The 20,313-nt window shown below is 29.7% G+C and overlaps 1 protein-coding gene across 1 annotated transcript; it reads left to right on the top strand.

Annotated features, from left to right (window-relative positions):
• The first annotated feature begins 5,861 nt into the window (after positions 1-5,861).
• On the top strand, positions 5,862-7,764 carry LOC137806621 (Tetratricopeptide repeat (TPR)-like superfamily protein). The gene has a single exon (XM_068606833.1). The coding sequence runs from the start codon at positions 5,881-5,883 to the stop codon at positions 7,726-7,728; it is 1,848 nt and encodes a 615-aa protein (XP_068462934.1). The 5' UTR covers positions 5,862-5,880; the 3' UTR covers positions 7,729-7,764.
• Positions 7,765-20,313: the final 12,549 nt, after the last annotated feature.

Genomic DNA, 20,313 nt, shown 5'->3' with positions numbered 1-20,313 from the left:
CACTTTATTAGGAATTGTATTTATCTTGGTCATACATTTTATCAAATATTAGGGTTTTTAACACTGTTGTACCAGAAGGGTAAGAATACTATGATTAAAGATATAAAATATACCATTTTACTTGCAAATAAATAAGATAGTTATAGTGCAAACTAAGCTAACACAAGGTTCCCTAGTATCACTAGCATTATCCGAAACTCGGTGATTAGTACTCAGTAGTCAGTGATTAGTCCTGAGTAGGCATCTTATTTTAAAAAATTGCAGTTGAGTTCCACTAAATTTTATTAAAAAAGGAAAGGATTTACAAATATTATTAAAAGGGGAAAAGGATATACAAACTACCAAGTCCAGTGAAAATATTGTTGCATCCATGACCTGCACCAAATACATCATATCACTATAAAAAAAAATGGTTTTAACGGATTTATTTTTATATTATTTAGAGTTACAAATTTTATTAAGTCATTTACTCAGAGTTGCAGTTTCCCCTGTTAAACCATCCCTGGAGAACGTGTTCTCTGGGATTTTTTTTAAACCTTGTAAATTACCTTATAAACCTTGTAAACCATCCAAGGAAAAGCCTTTCAAAACCCCTGTTAAATACCATGGGTTTAAGAACCTCCGTAAAATACCATGGGTTTCAAAACCTCCGCAAAATACCATGGGTTTCAAAACCTTCGTTAAATACCCTGGGTTTCAAAACCTCCGTAAAATATCGTGGGTTTAAGATCCTCCGTAAAATACCATGAGTTTCAAAATTTTCGTAAAATGACTTGTCATTTTGAAATAACCTTCAACCTCATTTTCCACCATCTCTAACAATCCTCCTGGCTTCTCTCTTCCACCATAGACACATTGCTCTCCGACACAAGCTCAATGGCCGACGACAGTCATAACAAGGAATCACAATTCAGCCACACTTATGTCTATTATATCTAAGGAGAATAAACACTAAATAAGACATTATCTTCTTCTTACTCCAATATTGTTTCTTCCATCACCTTACTGCCCCCTAACTTAGGTCACAAGCCACTATTACCTAACTCGACAACAACAGATGTTTATCATTACTTTATATATCCTAAATAAATGCATTATCTATCAGATGTGGGCTTCAAAGTCATGTGTGTTTTTTGACTAAAAATTGCAAGAACATATTGTTGGGAGAAATTAACTTTATCACTTCTCACTTTCACAGTGAATTAGTTATTAGATGCATTTTAAAATAAAGGTCTTAATTTAAAATATTTCAAAATTATGAGAATTAAATATTGACAATTATAACTAAAAATAAAGTTACACATTAAATATACGTACATCAAAAGCTAAAACAAAATAAGTTAAGCTTTTTGAAGTATGAGCTCGTAACATAAAAAACTAAGAATTATATAAACCAACTACCACTAATCATAAAAAATATGCAAATACTGTTGAAATACTTATTATCCAAGATTAGTTTTTGATATATTTATTATCCAAGTTTATTTTGCTGAGTTTTTAAAATAAATTTTTGAAACTTTAGAAAACTTATTTCTACGGTAAAGTTACACTTTCAAAATTTTATAAAATTTAGTTATAAAATATATTAAAACTATGTAGTTTTTAATTATTTATTTATAAATAGATTTAATTACATTTATTTATTAAAGTTTGAAAAATCTAGAGTGTTTTATTGAGGTTTTACAAGAAATCTTTGAAATTTAATTAAGGTTAAAAAAACCTCTGTTATTTTGCCTAGATTTTAGATTTGGAATTTAACGAAAGTTAAAAAAACTTCTGTTATTTTGCTAAGATTTTAAAATAAATCTTTGAAATTTAACGAAGGTTAAAAAACTTCTGTTATTTTGCTGAAGTTTTAGAATAAACCTTTGAAATTTAACGAAGGTTAAAAAACTCTATTATTTTGCTGAGGTTTTAAAATAAGAATTTATTTTGGGATAAGTTGTTTAGTGTATAAACTATTTTTTTAAAATGACATTTTTGGTTAAAACAACCAATTTATTACTTTACGGACAATATAAAAATATTATATGGGAGTTCCTTTCACCAAGCTGAGTTAACATTGATGGGATTATTAAGGGATATCCCCGTCTTGCTACTTGTGAAGGTATTTTCCATGGGAGTATGAGAAAATTTATTGGTGCTTTCTCTGCGTTTCTTGAAGTTTAGACTGTTATAGTTGCTGAGTTTTATGGAGTTATACATGCTATACTAATGTATGGCTTGAATGTGATTCTGCTATGGTTTGTGTTGCGTTTACTGCTAGGACTAATGTTCTATGGTTGTTCGTAATCGATGGAATACTTGTCTTAATTACTGCGAGAAAATCAGGTTTAGGATTACTCATATTTTTCGTGAAGGGAATGTGTGTGCTGATAAGTTGGCTAATTTAGGATTTATTCATAGATAATCATTTCATTGGTATAATAGGTTTCCATCTAGTCTGATCTTAGAATTCTTTATGAATATGTATAATCTACCTATGTATCGTTTTTGTTAACATATTACTTTTGGTCTAGTCCCCCCATATTTTTTGGTATTGTCTTTTTTTTAATAATAATTTTTTCATGTGATGGCAGATGATTGTTGTTACTTGAGGTATCAGCCTAACTGAAATGTTAAGTTGCATAATAATATCTAACATAAATTTTTTATATTAAAAAAAAATATAAAAATATTATAGTTCAGTTGATGAGAATCAAAAATACATGAAGATAACCAAGGATGCTACACTTGAAGGGTCATCTCAACAAGCAAATAAAGACCTCATTAATAAGAGGAATGGACAAGGGCCAAAAGATCTTGAGTTCTTCTTATTAGTCTTTTCAAAAGATGAGGCCCAAGCCCAAGAAGCCCAAGCCCAACCCATGAGAGCAAGGCCAAGGCTTTAAGAAATGAGCATCATTGGATGTCTCTTTGTGTAAATACTTTTGTGTAGTTTTTAGTAGAACTTTAAGGGAAGGTGTAGATATTAAATAAGGGGTGCTAATGTACAAAACAAAGTCACACCTTCCATGTGACATAAAAGAGTAGGTGTAGATATAGTTTTAGGAGGTGCCAAAGTAGGAAAACAAGTCACACTTCTCATGTGACTTGTTTTGGCTCCAATTTTGAATAGTCTAGTTTTTTAATTGTGCCTTTTCATTTTCAGCCCTCTTCTACTATAAATAGAGAGGCCATGCTCTTGTAAATTCAGAATTTAGAAATTGAAGAAAGGAAACTCTACTCAAATTGAGAGAAAATTGAGAGATTTGATCTCCTTGACTAAGTCTTGTCTTGTGAGCTTTGGAGGGCTTCAAGTGGCGACAACTAGCACTCATCTTGGATCATCATCTCCAAGTGGCGTGTCCATCTCCTTTAAGTCTTCATCCAATTAAGTTCCTTCTTCCTTCCATCTCCATTTCCATTTAGAATCATGTTTTAGCAATTCCAATCGGTTGTTTTTGTTCCTTTTGAGTTGTTCTTCATTTTCCACCGATTGTTCTTGCTTCTTTTGTGTTTCCTTTTATTTCCAGCACTTAATTCTTCTTTCAATCGGTTCATATGTGTTAGTTGTTGTTTTTAATCGGTTTAATTGTTCTATATTGTGTTTCTACTTGTGTTCATGTGTTGATCTTGCTTTCCTTTCCATTTCCGCCCTATATTTGTGTATAAGGATATGACACTCATGATTCTTATGAGTTTGGCTCTTCATTTGGAAGGCAATGTCCTCCATTGAACTGTCCTTGAGCCTCCTTATTGTGTTCCTAATGTGTCTATGCTTGATTCAACTCACATCATGTGGTATCTAGAGCTATGGTTGTGTGCAAAAATATTTTTGAGTTGATTGACACTTTAATTCTTTTTGTGTGTTAGTTGATTCTGTTTTTGCTTTATCTTGAGTCTTTCTTGCTATTTTAATTGGTACAAATTCCTTGTGTTTGTGTCATTTTAATTTTTGAATCCATACATGTTTTGTCTAGTAATGTTTTTTCCTATAATGTCATCAATTCCTTGTAGTACTTTTATTGCTAATTTTGGTTGATTGATTTTATTTGAGTTCAGTTTTGTGATTCAGTTTTTTGATCCTTTGATGCATTTTATTTTTAGTTTTGATTTCATGCTTGTGTATTAGATCTATACAAGTTCTTATACATCAATTTTTCTGTGTCTTTGAAGTTTCTTAATTCTTTTTTTTTTTCAGCATAGGTTTCTCTGTTTTCCAGTTTTTTTGTGCTGATTGAAATTGCTTATGAAAATTAATTTTGTTGGAGAAAATTTTTGAAAATCTGGATTGTAGTATTTTGAAGTGTTATAAAAGAGTCAAAAAAGGAAGTGTATCAAAATTCAAAGTACAAAAAAATGATAAATCAAATACGTACATAATGCAAAATTATGACTCTGGAAAAACAGTGAGTGGCAATGATTTTAAAAAATTTATCACAATTAATTGGCGAATTATTTTTGTGTGATTTCAGTGCCTATTTTTAGATAACATCTTGAATTTCCAGTAGTTTAAATTTGAAATTTCAGTTTGCTTTATCCAGTTCCAGTTAAATCTTTAAAGTCACGCACATTTTATTCAAAAACCAGTAGCACTGTTTTTTTGGTTTCCTTCATCTATTCTAGTACTATTCTTTAGGATTCCTTTGTGTGCTAGCTTTTCATTGAGTGCCTTATTTTTTTTGCTTTTCTTTTTCATTTCATATTCTTCTCCAAGTTTTGTCATATCTTTTATTCTATTTTGGTTTAGCTATTTCTTGTTTACACCTTTTCTTGTTTGTCTTTTCTTGTTTCCTAAAGTTTTGTGGTGATTTTCTCTTTGAGTGAGTGTAGTTTGCTTTGGTATTTTTTACTTGAAACTCATCCAATCCACAAGGAGACTTGGTTAAGGGCAGAATATATTTTCTTGGAGTGGTTTGAGTGCTCTTTTATTTTCCAGCAAGCATTGTTTTTCTTCTAACAAATTTTCTTTAATTGTTTGCTCCCTGTGTTGGTGTTTCTTTGATATCATGGCTAATTTTTCTAGTGGAGAATCCTCTAAGCATCATTCACCTAAAAAAACATACCTAATTGGTGAATTAAAGGATGTTAAACAAACAATTGCACAAAAGGATTAGGTGATACGTCAAATGGAGGCAAGACTCCAAAGATTGGAGATGAACCATGAAGATACTCACCAATACCGTGAGAGAAGACATCATCATCATCATAAGCATGCTTCAAGGACTTCTCAAAGTTCTTATGGACACTATGAAGAAAGGCGCCAAAATGTGGCTAAGCCTTATTTGCCTTATGTAAAATTACTTAACTTTAGTGGTGAGGGGAGGCCAAAGTTAACCAATTTTTTCATGTACATGAGGTCCTAGAAGACCAAAGGGTTAGGCTAGCTTCTTTAGAGTTCATGGACTATGCCATGCAATGGTGGCACAAAACTCTTATGGACAAATGATTGTTGTTACTTTACGTGTCAGCCTAACTGAAATGTTAAATTGCATAATAATATATAACATAAAGTTTTTATATTAAAAAAATAATGTGAAAATATTATAGTTCAGCTTATTGAGCAAACCCTCCTAAACCACAAAAAAATATATTATTAACCCATAAATAAAAACAATACATGATACCAATAGTAATTAATAATGAAAGAAATTTATTGACACCTAAATGTTCATCTAAACCACAATTAAATTTAAGAGAAAAGACTAAATTAAATTTAGACAGAAAAATAAATATGAGATGTGATAAGGGTAGAAATATAAAAAAAAAAAATATTATATATGTCTTAAAAATGTGTATCATTTACCCATTAATAAAAAACCGGCAATATTTAGATTAAATAAAAAAGGGTTATTGGAGTGTGACTATTTTGCAGTTGATGCAGCAAAGGAAAGGAAGATGAAGTGTTTGAAAAGGATCGCAAAGCACCCAACGATTTCAGTGGTAAATTCATGCACCACATTGAAAGAGGTGAAGCAAATACACGCTCAGTTGGTGGTTAAGGGTACCCTCAATAATCCCCACTTCCATGGCCAATTCGTTGCCACCATAGCCCTTCACAAAACAACCAATCTTCTTCAATATGCCAACAAGATCCTCCATTCCCAACAAACCCACCCTACACTCTTCACTCTCAACTCCATGATCAGAGCCTTCTCCAAAAGCTCCACTCCTTCCAAAAGCTTCCATTTTTACACCAACATTCTTCACTCTAATACCCTCTCCCCTGACAACTACACATTCACCTTCCTGGTTCGCACGTGCGCTCAACTCCACGTGCACGTCACAGGCTTGTGCGTTCACGGTGCAGTCATAAAGCACGGCTTTGAGCACGACCCACATGTGCAAACCGGGTTGGTTTTCATGTACGCTGAACTGGGTTGCCTCAGTTCGTGTTACGCTGTGTTTGAAGGGGTTGTTGACCCGGACTTGGTTTCTCAAACCGCCATGTTGCATGCTTGTGCCAAGTGTGGTGACGTTGACTTTGCAAGAAAGTTGTTTGAGGAAATGCCTGAGAGAGATTATGTTGCGTGGAATGCGATGATTGCGGGGTATGCGCAGAGTGGAAGGCCCAGAGAGGCGTTGGATATGTTTCGTTCGATGCAATTGGAGGGTGTGAAACTTAATGAGGTGTCCATGGTTTTGGTTTTGCTTGCGTGTACCCATTTGGGTGCATTGGATCAGGGAAGATGGGTGCATGCATATGTGGAGAGGTATAAGGTTGGGATGACAGTGACACTGGGAACTGCACTTGTTGACATGTATGCAAAATGTGGGAACATTGATAAGGCAATGGAGGTTTTTTGGGGAATGAAGGAGAGGAATGTTTACACTTGGAGTAGTGCAATAGGTGGGTTGGCCATGAATGGTCTTGGGGAGGAGAGTGTAGATCTTTTTTATACTATGAAACGAGAGGGAGTTCAGCCGAATGGAGTTACCTTCATTTCTGTCTTGAAAGGGTGCAGTGTGGTTGGGTTGGTGGAGGAAGGTCGAAAGCATTTTGACACAATGAGGAGTGTTTTTGGAATTGACCCCCAGCTTGAGCATTATGGCCTAATGGTTGATATGTATGGTAGAGCAGGGCGTGTCGACGAAGCTTTGAAGTTCATCAATAGCATGCCTATGAAGCCTCATGTTGGTGCTTGGAGTGCTTTGCTTCATGCTTGTAGAGTGTGTAAAAACAAGGAACTGGGTGAGCTTGCATTGAAAAAGATAGTGGAACTAGAAGACAAAAACGATGGTGCTTATGTCCTTTTGTCAAATATATATGCTGAGCATAAGAATTGGGAAAGGGTGAGTAGTTTGAGGCAGACCATGAAGGCTAAGGGTGTGAGGAAGCTCCCTGGTTGTAGTGTCATAGAAGTTGATGGTGAAGTTCATGAGTTCATTGTTGGAGACAAGTCTCATCCAAGATATAGTGAGATTGAATTGAAGCTGGAAGAAATCTCTAGGTGTTTAAGACTAACAGGGTATGTGGCTAACACTAACCCTGTGCTTTTTGATATAGAAGAAGAGGAGAAGGAGGATGCTTTGAGTAAACATAGCGAGAAGATAGCCATTGCTTTTGGGTTAATTAGTTTGAAGGGTGTTCCCATTAGGGTTGTTATGAACCTGAGGATTTGCTGGGATTGCCATAATGTAGCAAAGATGATATCCAAAAATTTTAACAGGGAAATTATTGTCAGAGACAGAAACAGGTTTCATCATTTTAAGCACGGCGAATGCTCTTGTAAAGATTATTGGTAAACAAATCAGCATTAACAATGATTTTGTTTTTTCAAAACATGTTACTTCGTTTTAGTGTTTGTAAAGAATAAGTGCATCTGCTCTCTTCTACATTTTCATGCGAGATGCTATTAATATTGGGAGATTATAGCTTAGCTGGGAAAATAACTCAGTTTTTTGGTAGAAATGAAAAGAAAGAAGATAAATATAAAGTTGATATTTTATGATAGGAAACAAATTAAAAATATAGTGAAAATTTTAAAAATTAAAACACAAATAAACTTTGGGCAGTTTCTTCCTGCACCCCTACATTTTTTTTCCTGCACCCCACAATGTTGTTATGCAAAGACCAAATTGTCTCTATTATTTTTTAAAAACCCTAAAATGCACTTGAAATGTATTTATTTTTTTTGCATAATGGATTATGGAATCCGGAAAAGTTTTGGATTGGCACTTCCGGTAAAATTTTGGATCCATTAGTCCGTAATTCAAAATATGCATTTCACATTCAAAAATTCATCATTCAGAAAAACATTACGGATCCACCAATCCGTAACAGAAATATACATTATGGATTTAGAAATCCATAATTAAAAAAAAATTCTAAATCCACCAATTCATAACAGAATTAGGCTTTAGGATTCAGCAATTCGAAAATCAATAATTTATGCAAAAATTGCTTCTGAAACACCCCCTCATCCGGAAAAAAAAATGATTCAATTCTGGATTAACGAATCCGTAGTATACTCCCAGATCCCAATTTCTGGTAAACACGGTGCCCTTTTTTCAAATAAAAGGTCAAGATCAGTCTCGGGATTTAGAAACTTTTGGGGGTGCAGGAAGAAAAATGTAAGGGTGTAGGAAGAAGAAGCCTAAACTTTGGCATGGATTATATTTGAAATGCTACACTGTTGAAAAAACATATTTAAAAAGGCCCCAATTTGTCTCTTATCAATCCAACAAACCCAACTTGTCCAAGACTTGTAACTGCTCTCCTATCATTTGAAAATTTCTCTCTGCACCTCCATATTTTCCCCTTCCCCTGAAGACCAAAATTATATCATATTCTATTGACGTTTTAGTTTAGTTCTAGAATATAGATTTTAGATAACTTTTTAAATTTAGATTACACAATAAAAATATAAAATTTGTATTTTAAATTATATAGTCCAGAATGTAAATTTTGTATTCTAAATTTTAAAATCTGAAATATAAATTTTGTTTTTATAATTGTGTAATTTGAAATGTAAAATTTTCATTTTATACTGTAGACTCAAAAATGTAAAAAAATGTATTTTAAATTGTATAATTTAAAATGTAAATTTTGTATTTTAAAATGTAATATTTTCATAAAATTAATTTTAAGGGTAATTTAATATTTTTCAAAATATGGTAGTGCAGAAAAAATTCATGAAATTGCATGAACAAACGCATGGAGGTTGAGGAAGAATTTGCCTGAATATTAATTGGGTCTTTGCAAAGTGTGTATGAGTCTTGAAATAAGGCTACTTTGAAACGATTTTCATTTTTCATTTTCGAAACTTATACCGACACGGATTTTAAAACTTATTTTGGACTACAAGTTTTGTAAACGAAAAGAAAGAATATGCCATTCGATCTTTTCTTTTCAAAAGAGTTATAAATGAGACATCAAGACCTATTAATTGTTCACTAGACAAAATTTTAAAATGTACTTTATTTATTTATTATGAAAATACCATCAACTTTAAACCAAAAGTACGAAAAAAAATTGTTTCTATTTTCTCGTTTTTAGAGCTGCAAATTTGGAAATATGTATAAAACAAGTAACCAAAAGTAGAACGGTAGATAATTTTTTTTTATTAAAGTTAATTTGTAATATTTAATAGAAAATCATATTAAGAAAAATAAAGTAATTATTAATAAACTTACTAATTAAATTCAACTTTGTGATAGGAGAGGAGACTACATAAAAATAGGAATGACAAAGCGGGTCCGGCCGACACACAGACTGCTAAAAAAATGAAGGATGAGTTATTTATTTCAACTCGAAGGTCCGCTTAGGCCTTTCCTACATAACCCGTATATTTTAAAATTTTCTGGATCCCATAATTTTTCTTGTAGACTTATTTTCTTAATAATTCTAATATTATCAACTCCAAATTATATAATCTAAAATACAAATTTGTATTCTGAATTGTACAACCGAAACATAAATTTTAACTTTCAAATTCTATAACCCGAGAAGTTTCTGAATTCCACATTCTGGAATTAAAGAAAAGCATGCAATGAAAAATGTCAAATGGTAATTTTAGTGTTTTTTTTTTAAGTATAGGGTGCAAGAAGAAAGGCATGAAGGTGCATGAAGAAACTATCTTAAATCTTTAATTCATAACTCCTTCACGAAATTCGATAATAATTTTTAATATTTAAATGTTTTTTGTCTTTCTAAAATGCATAGATTGAAAGGTTTCAGTATTTATTTAAATCTAATAGTCAAACCTTAGTCTTTTTTATAATAAAATTTAAATATAGTATTATTATTATATATTATTTTTCAAATTAGAATAGTAATAATTTGTCTACATGTGTTACCTTAAAAAAAAGTGTATATATAATTAAATATTTTATTAGTCAATTTATTCCTACGATTGAAATTCAAATTTCATTGAAAATCAGAACATCTTATTATGCATTTGTCATGAGAATAATATTTTGAGATAAATATTGTGAGGCCATTTACCTAATTCATCTAAATAAGAAATAAAATTAACTTAATAAACAAAAACTATTTTTTTCAAAATTTATATTCAAATATTTATTTTTCATTAATTTAAAAAATATTTATTATGCGAGTTAGCTTGCAAGCCCGTAAACCAATAAAATCAACCCGCATTTTGCATGTGAGATGGGTCAACCAATCCATATTTTGCAGGTCAAATACAAAATAGGCTGACCCGCATTGTCATCCCTACACAAAAATGACAATCATACTATAATTATAAAACAATCATAAAAAAATATTTACAATGAGTCGAGTAAACATCTAGTTAATCTACTCAATAAGTGCAAGTACAAATTATTATCTTATCCAACCTAAAAGGTAAACCTAAAATTAAGTGATCCAAAGTCAATGTAAAAAAGAAAACAAACTTAATGGAAATTATACATTTATGTTAGACTTATGTAAAGTATGAGTAAATCAAGCGTCAATCATTTATTTAAATGAGTTTTTTTTTTAAATAATTTGAAAACAAAAGCAAACTTAATGGAAATATATACTACGTTAGACTTATGTAAAAGTATGAGTAAATCAAGCGTCAATCATTTATTTAAATGATTTTTTTTAAAAAAAAAAATTTGTTTACAACATAATTTTTATTTGAAAAATAAAAAAATAAAGTGTAATTCGTTCAGCAATATAAAAAAATGGACAAATATAGAAAAAAAAATACAAAAACAAAGAATTTGTGATCAAAGTCATATACCATGACTATGAAATACCTAAATTTGAATTGAAGTCGCCAATCATATATACGTTAAACCCACTAATATGTTAATTAATTTTTTTTAATGACAATCGTTAATTGTGTAAGCAATTTCAATTCAAATAAAAAAATATAAATAGGTCGTACTTTGGGTTGACGAATTCAGTGTATTTTATTTGAACTAAGTTGTCATTTCAATTGACAATTTTAGTTGAAATATTTTTTCTTTTAAAATAATTATTAATATTTTAAAAAAAATTAAAATATGTATATAATAATTTAGAAATTGTTTAAAATTACATTAACTCAATAAAAATGTTGTGAAATTTTTAATTTTAAAGATAATATCAAAGATTTAATTTTGTTTTATTTAAGAAAATCATATATAAATTTGAAGAATTAAAACTTTTTTTTTTTTACAAAAAAACAAACTTACCCTAAATCAAGTTTTGATATATTAAAAATATATATGAAGTATTTTAATTATATTAGGTTAAATTCTTCATAAAGTTAACCTTAAGGTCAGAGACTAACTCGAAGCAATTCAAAATTATCTTAATAGCACACACGCTTTTAGTATTGGCTTCAAAAAAATGATCACATTCTAGGTCAAACGGGGATATTTGTTTGCTTGGTCCAACAGGTTTTTGAACCACCATGCAAAATTGTCACACCTCAATGTTTGAATAGTCATAGCTTCATTTGAGTATTGAACATTCCAATGGAAGAAACTTGTTTGGACATTTTTCTTACTTAAATCACAAGTTATCGTTGAGTTATACACTCTACTCTTGTTGGAGTGGGGTAGATGTAGCTCAAGTGATATATAACACTCTATGCATGTCATTATTGTATACATTTGAACAATATAAACCAATAAACACATCATTCCAATATCCAATATCTAAAAAATATCAAAAGTAATCCATATAATGTGTTTAAACTATGTACATTACAATACTCCAACATATACATTTATTCAACATTAATATATTTCAAATATCTAAATCAATATCTAATTTAAATAAATACTATAATTAACTCTCCTTATTTAGAGGTAATGACTATTAACTAACAAATTCAAATCACCACAAAGACTAATTGGGTTAATAGACTTTAAATGACTACATTGTCATTACCTCCCTATAATTAGAATTCCAAAATAAATAAAAAGATTTTTTTTTTTATGTATGAAAATTTTCATGTTAGGCATCATTATGCAACTTGATATTTCAGTTAGGCTGACACCTCAAGTAACAACAATCATCTACTATCACATGAAAAAAGTATTATTAAAAAAAATACAAAAAAATACAAAAAAAAAATATGGAGGGACTAGCCCAAAACTCATATGTTAGCAAAAACGATAGAGAGGTAGACTATACCTATTCATAAAGAATTTTAAGAACAGACTAGATGGAAGCCTATTATACTAATGAAATTATTCTCTATGAATAAATCCTAAATTAGCCAACTTATCAGCACACGCATTCCCTTCACGAAAAACATGAGTAACCGTAAACCTGATTTTCCCACAGTAATTAAGACAAGTATTCCATCGATTACGAAGCATCCACGAAAAATTATTTCTAGCAGTAAACGCAGCACAAACCAAGGCAAAATCACGTTCAATCCATAAATTAGTAAGTCTCATCTTTTAAGCTTCCTCAACAACATGTATAACTCCATAAAACTCAACAACCATAACAGTCCGAACTTTAAGAAACATAGAGAAAACACCAATAAAATTCCCTATACTCCCACGAAAAATACCTCCACAAGTAGAAAGACCAGGATATCCCCTAGGAGCCCCATTAGTGTTAATTTTAACCCAGTCCGGTGAAGGGAACTCTCATCTAATAGGAAGTGGGCAAATAACTTTACCAGTACGAGTATTAATACCAAAAAAACGTAATCACGCTGAAAGTCAACATATCATTCTTCATTGAAGTTTTAGAGGAATTTCCGACTAGACAAGTTAAATCTTTAATTAACGAAATAGCCCTAGAAACATCAATCTTATCCTAAAATCTTGCATAATTTCTCATACGCCATATCATCCAAATAGAAAAAGTTATCACAACAAGCTTAACAAATTTAACCAAAGGACTACCATCACTCTTAATAAAAGAAAAAATATCATCCTTATTATAGTAATGAGAAGTAAGAAAAATCTATCGAACCCAACTCCAAATATACAAAGCATTAGAACATAAAAAAAAATGTTTAATAGATTCCTTGTGCTTTTGACAAAGCGTACATATAGAACATATATGCAAACCTTTATTCTGAATATGTTGATATGTAGGAAACCGCCCATGAAAAACTTTCCAAAGTACTAGATATTTGGAAGGCGGAATAGATGAAGACCAAATGAATTTACCCCAACCACATGGAACTCCTGGTTCCAAGAAAGAAGTCCTAGCCGATTTAATAGTGAAACAACCAGACTCATCTAGAATCCAATTAGGAATATTTTGTTCCTCCCTAATCATAATATGATTAAAAAAAATGAGGTATTTGTTGTAAAGACAAGGGAATATTCCAATCACAACCTGTCCAAAACTGAGAGACTGTTCCAGAATGCTAGCACCATCAGATAACCTTGCAATATTTGCTAAAGAAGTAGTAGAACATCATTTACCATTCCATAAATTAATAAAAGTACCTATACCAACAATCTAAGAAGTATAATAGAATAAAACAACTTAATTTCAAGCCAAAGAAAGGAGGATCTATAAATCATTCTAAACTCGTATTTTGATTTAAGAACTCTGACTTTTAAGAGAAAAGACCAAGACCTGTTGCTATAAGCAAAATTCCAAACAAGCTTAAGAAGATATGCATTATTTTCATGACGAAGATTAAGAAAAAAAAACTAAGTAACTAAACACTTACTCTCATACAAAAAAATTGTTCGAACTATCTTATCATCCAATTGCTAATAATTCTAAAGAGATGAAAATTATATATATATATATATATATATATATATATATATTAAAATTAAGAATACTACTATAATTTATTTATAAACTTCACAGTTTTTGTCTGTCTTAAAGAAAATTTCAAGTCTTACATAGCATCCTTTTAACGAATAACAACTACATGAAATAAGAAGAAAAATGTCACATGATTTAGACACGGAAACATGTGAAAATTTGTTTTGTTTTGATAAAGGACCATGTATCAAAACCAAAGTCTTGTCTCATTTGGAAAGGATATATAAATTGTTTACCCTAAATGACTATAATTTCCATATATAAAAAAAATTCTCGAAGATCAAAGAAGGAGTGAACACAATATTTATTTATATACCTTGTGTGTAGAATAACTTTAACCAAAACGAAAACATTCAACTTGAATTCTTATTCTTTTCTTAACAAGGTTATCAATATTTGTTTTTAATAGTTATTTTAAGTGGATTGGATTTCAAACATTATTATTCGTAATTCGTGAAATTTAAGAGTGATTTACTTGGATTTTTAACCTTTAAGTTGATTACTTATTATTAGAAGTAAATTTAAAAAATAATTTTTATAAGTCATAAATTATAAAATAAATATTTGTTTATAATAAAAAATTTGGTTAGTAAAACCTTTAGGTTGAAAATTTGAATGTAATTTACGACGAGTGAACATGTATGAAACAAGTTATTCCTTTATTCCCATCTTTCTTACAAAGTTTTGAAGAATCTTATGAAGGAAGTTCAAATTGCTTTATGATCAACTAGCTTGGAAAGGATTTCAATCTTGTTAAAGCTTTCAATTTACACTAAAATATTATTCAACTCTTCTTCTCTCGTGTGTTTCTTGTGTTTCAATACCTTTTAATAAATAATTAAAAATTATTATGTGCTCTTTAATATTTTTATAATGCATTACATATATTTATGTATTTAGAATAACTTCAAATATAAATTGTTAATTATTAAAAATTATTTATTTTATTTGAGTAACAAAGAGTACAAGATATGTACATATCTATGATTTAATGTATATAACTTGTATCTATAATTTTTAATTAATTATTATAGTTTTAAATAATAATTATAATTTTTAATTAATAAGAATTTCAGTTTACAATTACCATAAGAATATAAAATGATTGAAAAGTAATATTTGTAAGTTTCCGAATGAATAAAATAAAAACAACTAATATTTGAAAGTAAGATATATGATATGACGTTCCAAGTATTTGAAATTTTAGCTTTCCACGAAAATGACATGAAAGAAGATTGCATTATTAGATGTGATAATACCTACAATAGTGATAGACTACTTTTTTTTTCTTAAATTATTTGGGTTAATAAGAATGAAATGGTTTAAACCTATTTTTAATTGGGTTCAGTTAAATTAATAGTATAATAAAACCAAGTAAATATTGTTAAATAATAATCACAAGCAACATAAAAAATAAAAACAATACATTTGTTGACAATCATGATTAAGAGAAAAGTTTTCTTCACATTATGAACAATAAATAATATATATTTAACATTTTAATAATATAATAATATTTTTAAATTAAAAAATAAATAAAATATTAATTTATTAAAATATGAAGTGTATGTTTTTATTGTTGAAGGTGTTAATATATCAATACCCTATTATTAAATTAGAAGATGTATTCATACATATGATACGAGATGATAAGGCAAACCATGAACAAAAGAAGCCAATAAGGACACGTTCACGGGAATTTACTTCAACCACAGGCAATTGCAAATATCATATATAGCTTGAAATATGAATATCATTATGCATTCCTATATAAACATTTTGTAAATAGACATTTGATTAGAGGTTCTAAAAAGTTTAGATATTTTTGGAAGTATATTACAATTTGATATTCAATTATTCTCTATTTATATAACATTTGTCTATGTTTAATTGTAAATATAATTATTTTTGTAACTTTATACTAATATATAATATTATACTACCCAGCTATGAAATATTTGAAGGTTATTACTAGCTTTCATGAATCGTGGATAAAATTACCTACTAACATGCTGATTTTGATTATAACTATATTTTTTTTGGTTTGATCCATGAACAAAGGAGAGGGTGTAGGTTGAATGATGACTTTCTACAATAAGTGCACCACGTTGTTAGAAGTAATAATTTTTTTCTAAGGACGGATATCGATTCTACAAGGAACAGTTGAATTATCAAGTACAATAATAACTAAATATAAAAACAGAACCATAAAAGGTGTGTTGAAAGTGGTTGTTTGGGAAATGATCAATAAGAAAACAGTCAAAGAATTAATTGCTTCAAGTTGGAAAAATAGGGATCAAGTTTCATCTTTTTCACTCTCATGTATTTTGATTAGCATATTAACATTAAGTTCTTTTATTGAAATTGATGCCCCGTAGAAAATTCATTTATATCGATTTCTCACATATAAAATTCTCAAGAATGTTTCCTAAATATCAATTTCTTACATATTTATAAAAATAACTTAGAGTCACACTCAGACGTTAATGACAATTAATATTTAAAGTCTATTTCTAGCACTCAAATATGTTAAGTATTGTTGTTTAAGTCAGAACCCTAAAAATATCTTTCAATCAAATTTAAGATTCTCAAACATGTCACAACTATTTAGAAGCAAAACAACAATACCAATAATCAATCAAGAACATAATATCATATTTAGATATCACCTCAATCCATAATAGTTCGAACAGATTACTCTCAATCCCAAAACGTAGAATTAGCCATGCATACTTCTAGCACCTTCCATTCTCCCAGTAGGTTACAAATCACTTAATGGCGTTTTCCTCTCAATCTGCACACTAGGGTTGTGCCTCTAGCCGCCTATTTAACCTAATTTGCTAGGGTTAGGTGACTTCTTGATTCGTGCTAATGGGCTTCTTGATGAAACATAAAAAATAGCCAAATTTGTCTTACGCGTTATTGCTTGAGCGAGAAAGGCGTCGATTTTCAAAAATGCCCCTAAAGCATTCTCGCTGGGCTCGCTTGAGCAAGAATCCCTACTGCTGAGTTGGACCTTTTGTGCGTTTTTAGACCTTCCAACTTTCTCCTTTTAGCTTATATCATTCCTCTTTAGTCCAAATCTCCATTCTTCCTTAGAAACCTGAAATTAACACCAAAATTGGGAATAAAATGCTCTTATTCAAAATAAAGATCATAAAAAATGTAAAAAGGCATAAATTATGGATTATTTTATATATAAATTAGCAATTAATAATCATAATTGTCTATATTTTAATATGAAATATTACTGAAATTATGCACTTATAATTGAGGCAACCGAAGTAGTTCAAGATTAAATACTTCTTGTATAATGATATCTTGATTTGTGTCTAGAGAAGTATAATTTTCATATTTACTGACACGTCTTTTCTTGAAAGTTTGTGTATTGGAAGAAGTAGTCGTGGAGGGAAATTTCGTCCTTTTTTTGAGTTTTCTTTAATACTGATATACCTATTTACTCAGGTACGGAGTGTGTCTATTTTGGCAGTTGGGTCGACGTACAAATAGTCTAGTAAAATCTTTGGACGAAGTTGTGATCATTGATTTACATTCATCAAATCGAGAACGTGTCAAATGAGAAAATGAAATTTCGAGAAAGAGAGTAATGGAGAAAAATTGACAATGTACTTCAAGGTCCTTGGAAAGAGGGTTAGCATGGGTTACATATGCGTTAAGTTATGCCTATGATTTGGATGAGTCATAAAAAATTTCGGGATTGATTTTGAGATTTTGAGAATTCAATTGGTATTCCTTAAGTTATGCCTATGATTTGGATGAGTCATTGTACTTTTCAACATAGGGTCATTTTCATTTATCAAGAAGTCGGGTCTTCATGATTTTTTTGTAAAGGGATGAAAACTAGTTAGGTCGGTTTGTATATTCGCATTCAATGGGATCGGCATAACTTTAAAGCTTTGTTTGGATTAGAGGGTGAGGGGGAGTGGAAAGTTGAGGGTGTGGAGAAGTGGAAGTGTGAAGAAAGTGTGAAGAAAGTTGAGGTTGTTTGGATTGGGAGATGTTAGAGTGGATGTGTGAAGAAAGTGTATTGAAAAACGTGAATGATGTGATAGTTGTGATAGCATTTTAATATATTTTGAATAGTGTAAATTGTAAGATTACAAATTTACCCTTGTATATAAAAAAAAATTGTGTACATTTTAGTTAATTAAAATAATGTAAAATTTTAATTATAAATAAAAGAATATAAAATTAAAATAATAATAATTAATAATATTATTATTTAGTACATTCATTTAATTATTATTAATTTATTTAATTTATATTTATTATCATTATTTTAAAAATTTATTTTAATTGACATTATTATTTTATAAATTAATTGTACATATTATTTTTATTTTAATATTTAAACATTTATATTATTAATATTAATAAAAAATTTACTGTTATAAATATATAAATATTTATTTTATTATTATATTATATAATTATATTATATTATTATAAAGCCTAAAATTTCAAATAATGTATTTTATTAATTTTGATTAATAAGGAAAAAATAGACAAAAAATAGATGTAAAGTGTATGATTAATAATTTTTTTTTAGATATTTACAATTTATATGGAATGAAATCAAATAAAATTAAGTAATTTAAATTATTTTTTGTTATATGTGAAGGGTAAAATTATAAATTTATGGATGTTTACGTGGCTTTCTCTCCTTTCCTTGTTGTTTTTCTTCAATTTTGCAAAGCACTCAAAATCATTCCTCTCCCCCTTTTACGTCCCTCCTCCCTCATTCATCTCTGGATACAATCAAGGAGATGACTCTCACATCTATCTGCGTGAGCAATACATCCCCTAATCCAAACGGTGCCTAAAGGATATTTGTTAATCACTAGTCGTGATTCCCTATGTGTGGCAAAACCTTGGATCTAACCCAAACGTTGTGCTAAGTTAATGGTTCTGCCAACAACTTGAGACTGACTTCTGGTCTAAATGTATTGTGTGTATGAGTCAACAAGTACCCTTTGGGAGCATTTTACATGTATTGGTCAGCCTACAACCTTGACAGGTTTGTTGGCCACGGTTCAGAATCATGGATAAAACCACCTACAAATATGCACAACTCAGAATAATATGGAAATTGATTTTGTTATAACAAAATGAATGGTCCATACTTAGTAACAACTCGTCTTTGGATATTGACCTAAACCCAAAAAATTATAAATATAGTTTCACTCACCATGGAGTACTCACTCAATCTCTCTTTTATTACTCATTGAATACTTCTAAAAACTTCTCTAGATCTTACTAACTTGAGCGTCAAAGAATTTTTTAAAGGCTCCACTCAGTATTTTCTCAACAAATTCAGCAACCACTCTTCGAAGGATTTAGTTCAACCCTTAATTCAATTTCCTCAAAGCTTTTCCAAATCCATCTTAGAGGATTTCTCACTCAATGTTAGTAAAAGCAAATACATTATATATATACTTTCTCCTTCTTAGTTAAGTATTTTTACTTTCTCTTTTCTTTTTTTTTTTAAATGTATTTCAAAATCTACTCATCTATATTAAAATAATATATCTTTCCGTGATTATAGTAAATAGGTATTATTATTATTGATTTTATAAAGTTAAAATTATTTATTAATTATAATATAACTTATACCTCTAATAATATTTTATTATAAATTTTAATTTATTTATTTATTTATTTTGTACACCATCTTCACATTAAATACTATATTATTAATATATAAATAATTACATTTGTATACAAATTAGATGTGCTAAATCTAATACTCTCATTTAGGAAAAGTAGATGTACTCTGACAAAAGTTATGTCTAAGTCAATAAGTGGGAGTATCACTTGAGTCACTCCAGCGAGTGCTCCATCTTACTTAGCCAGAGCAGATGCGTTTAAGCGAAGGTACCGTTTGAGTCATTAAGTGAGAGTATCGTTTGATACTCTCTCTTAGAGAAAATAGATGTGCTTAAGTGGATGCATCGTCACAATCACTTCAATGTATGTTTCATTTGATACCGTCACTCAGTGAAATTTTCTTTGCTCAAGCATTTGATGTCCTTATTTATATGAATTTTTCCTGATATTTAAATTATGTTATGTGTAGAAATTGTTGAATCATATGTTAGAGTGATTTATTGCTTTAA

Source organism: Phaseolus vulgaris, chromosome 3, assembly GCF_051622355.1.
Source record: "Phaseolus vulgaris cultivar YP4 chromosome 3, ASM5162235v1, whole genome shotgun sequence".
Classification (NCBI taxonomy): Eukaryota; Viridiplantae; Streptophyta; class Magnoliopsida; order Fabales; family Fabaceae; genus Phaseolus; species Phaseolus vulgaris.
This window is presented reverse-complemented; position numbering and strand designations above follow the sequence as displayed.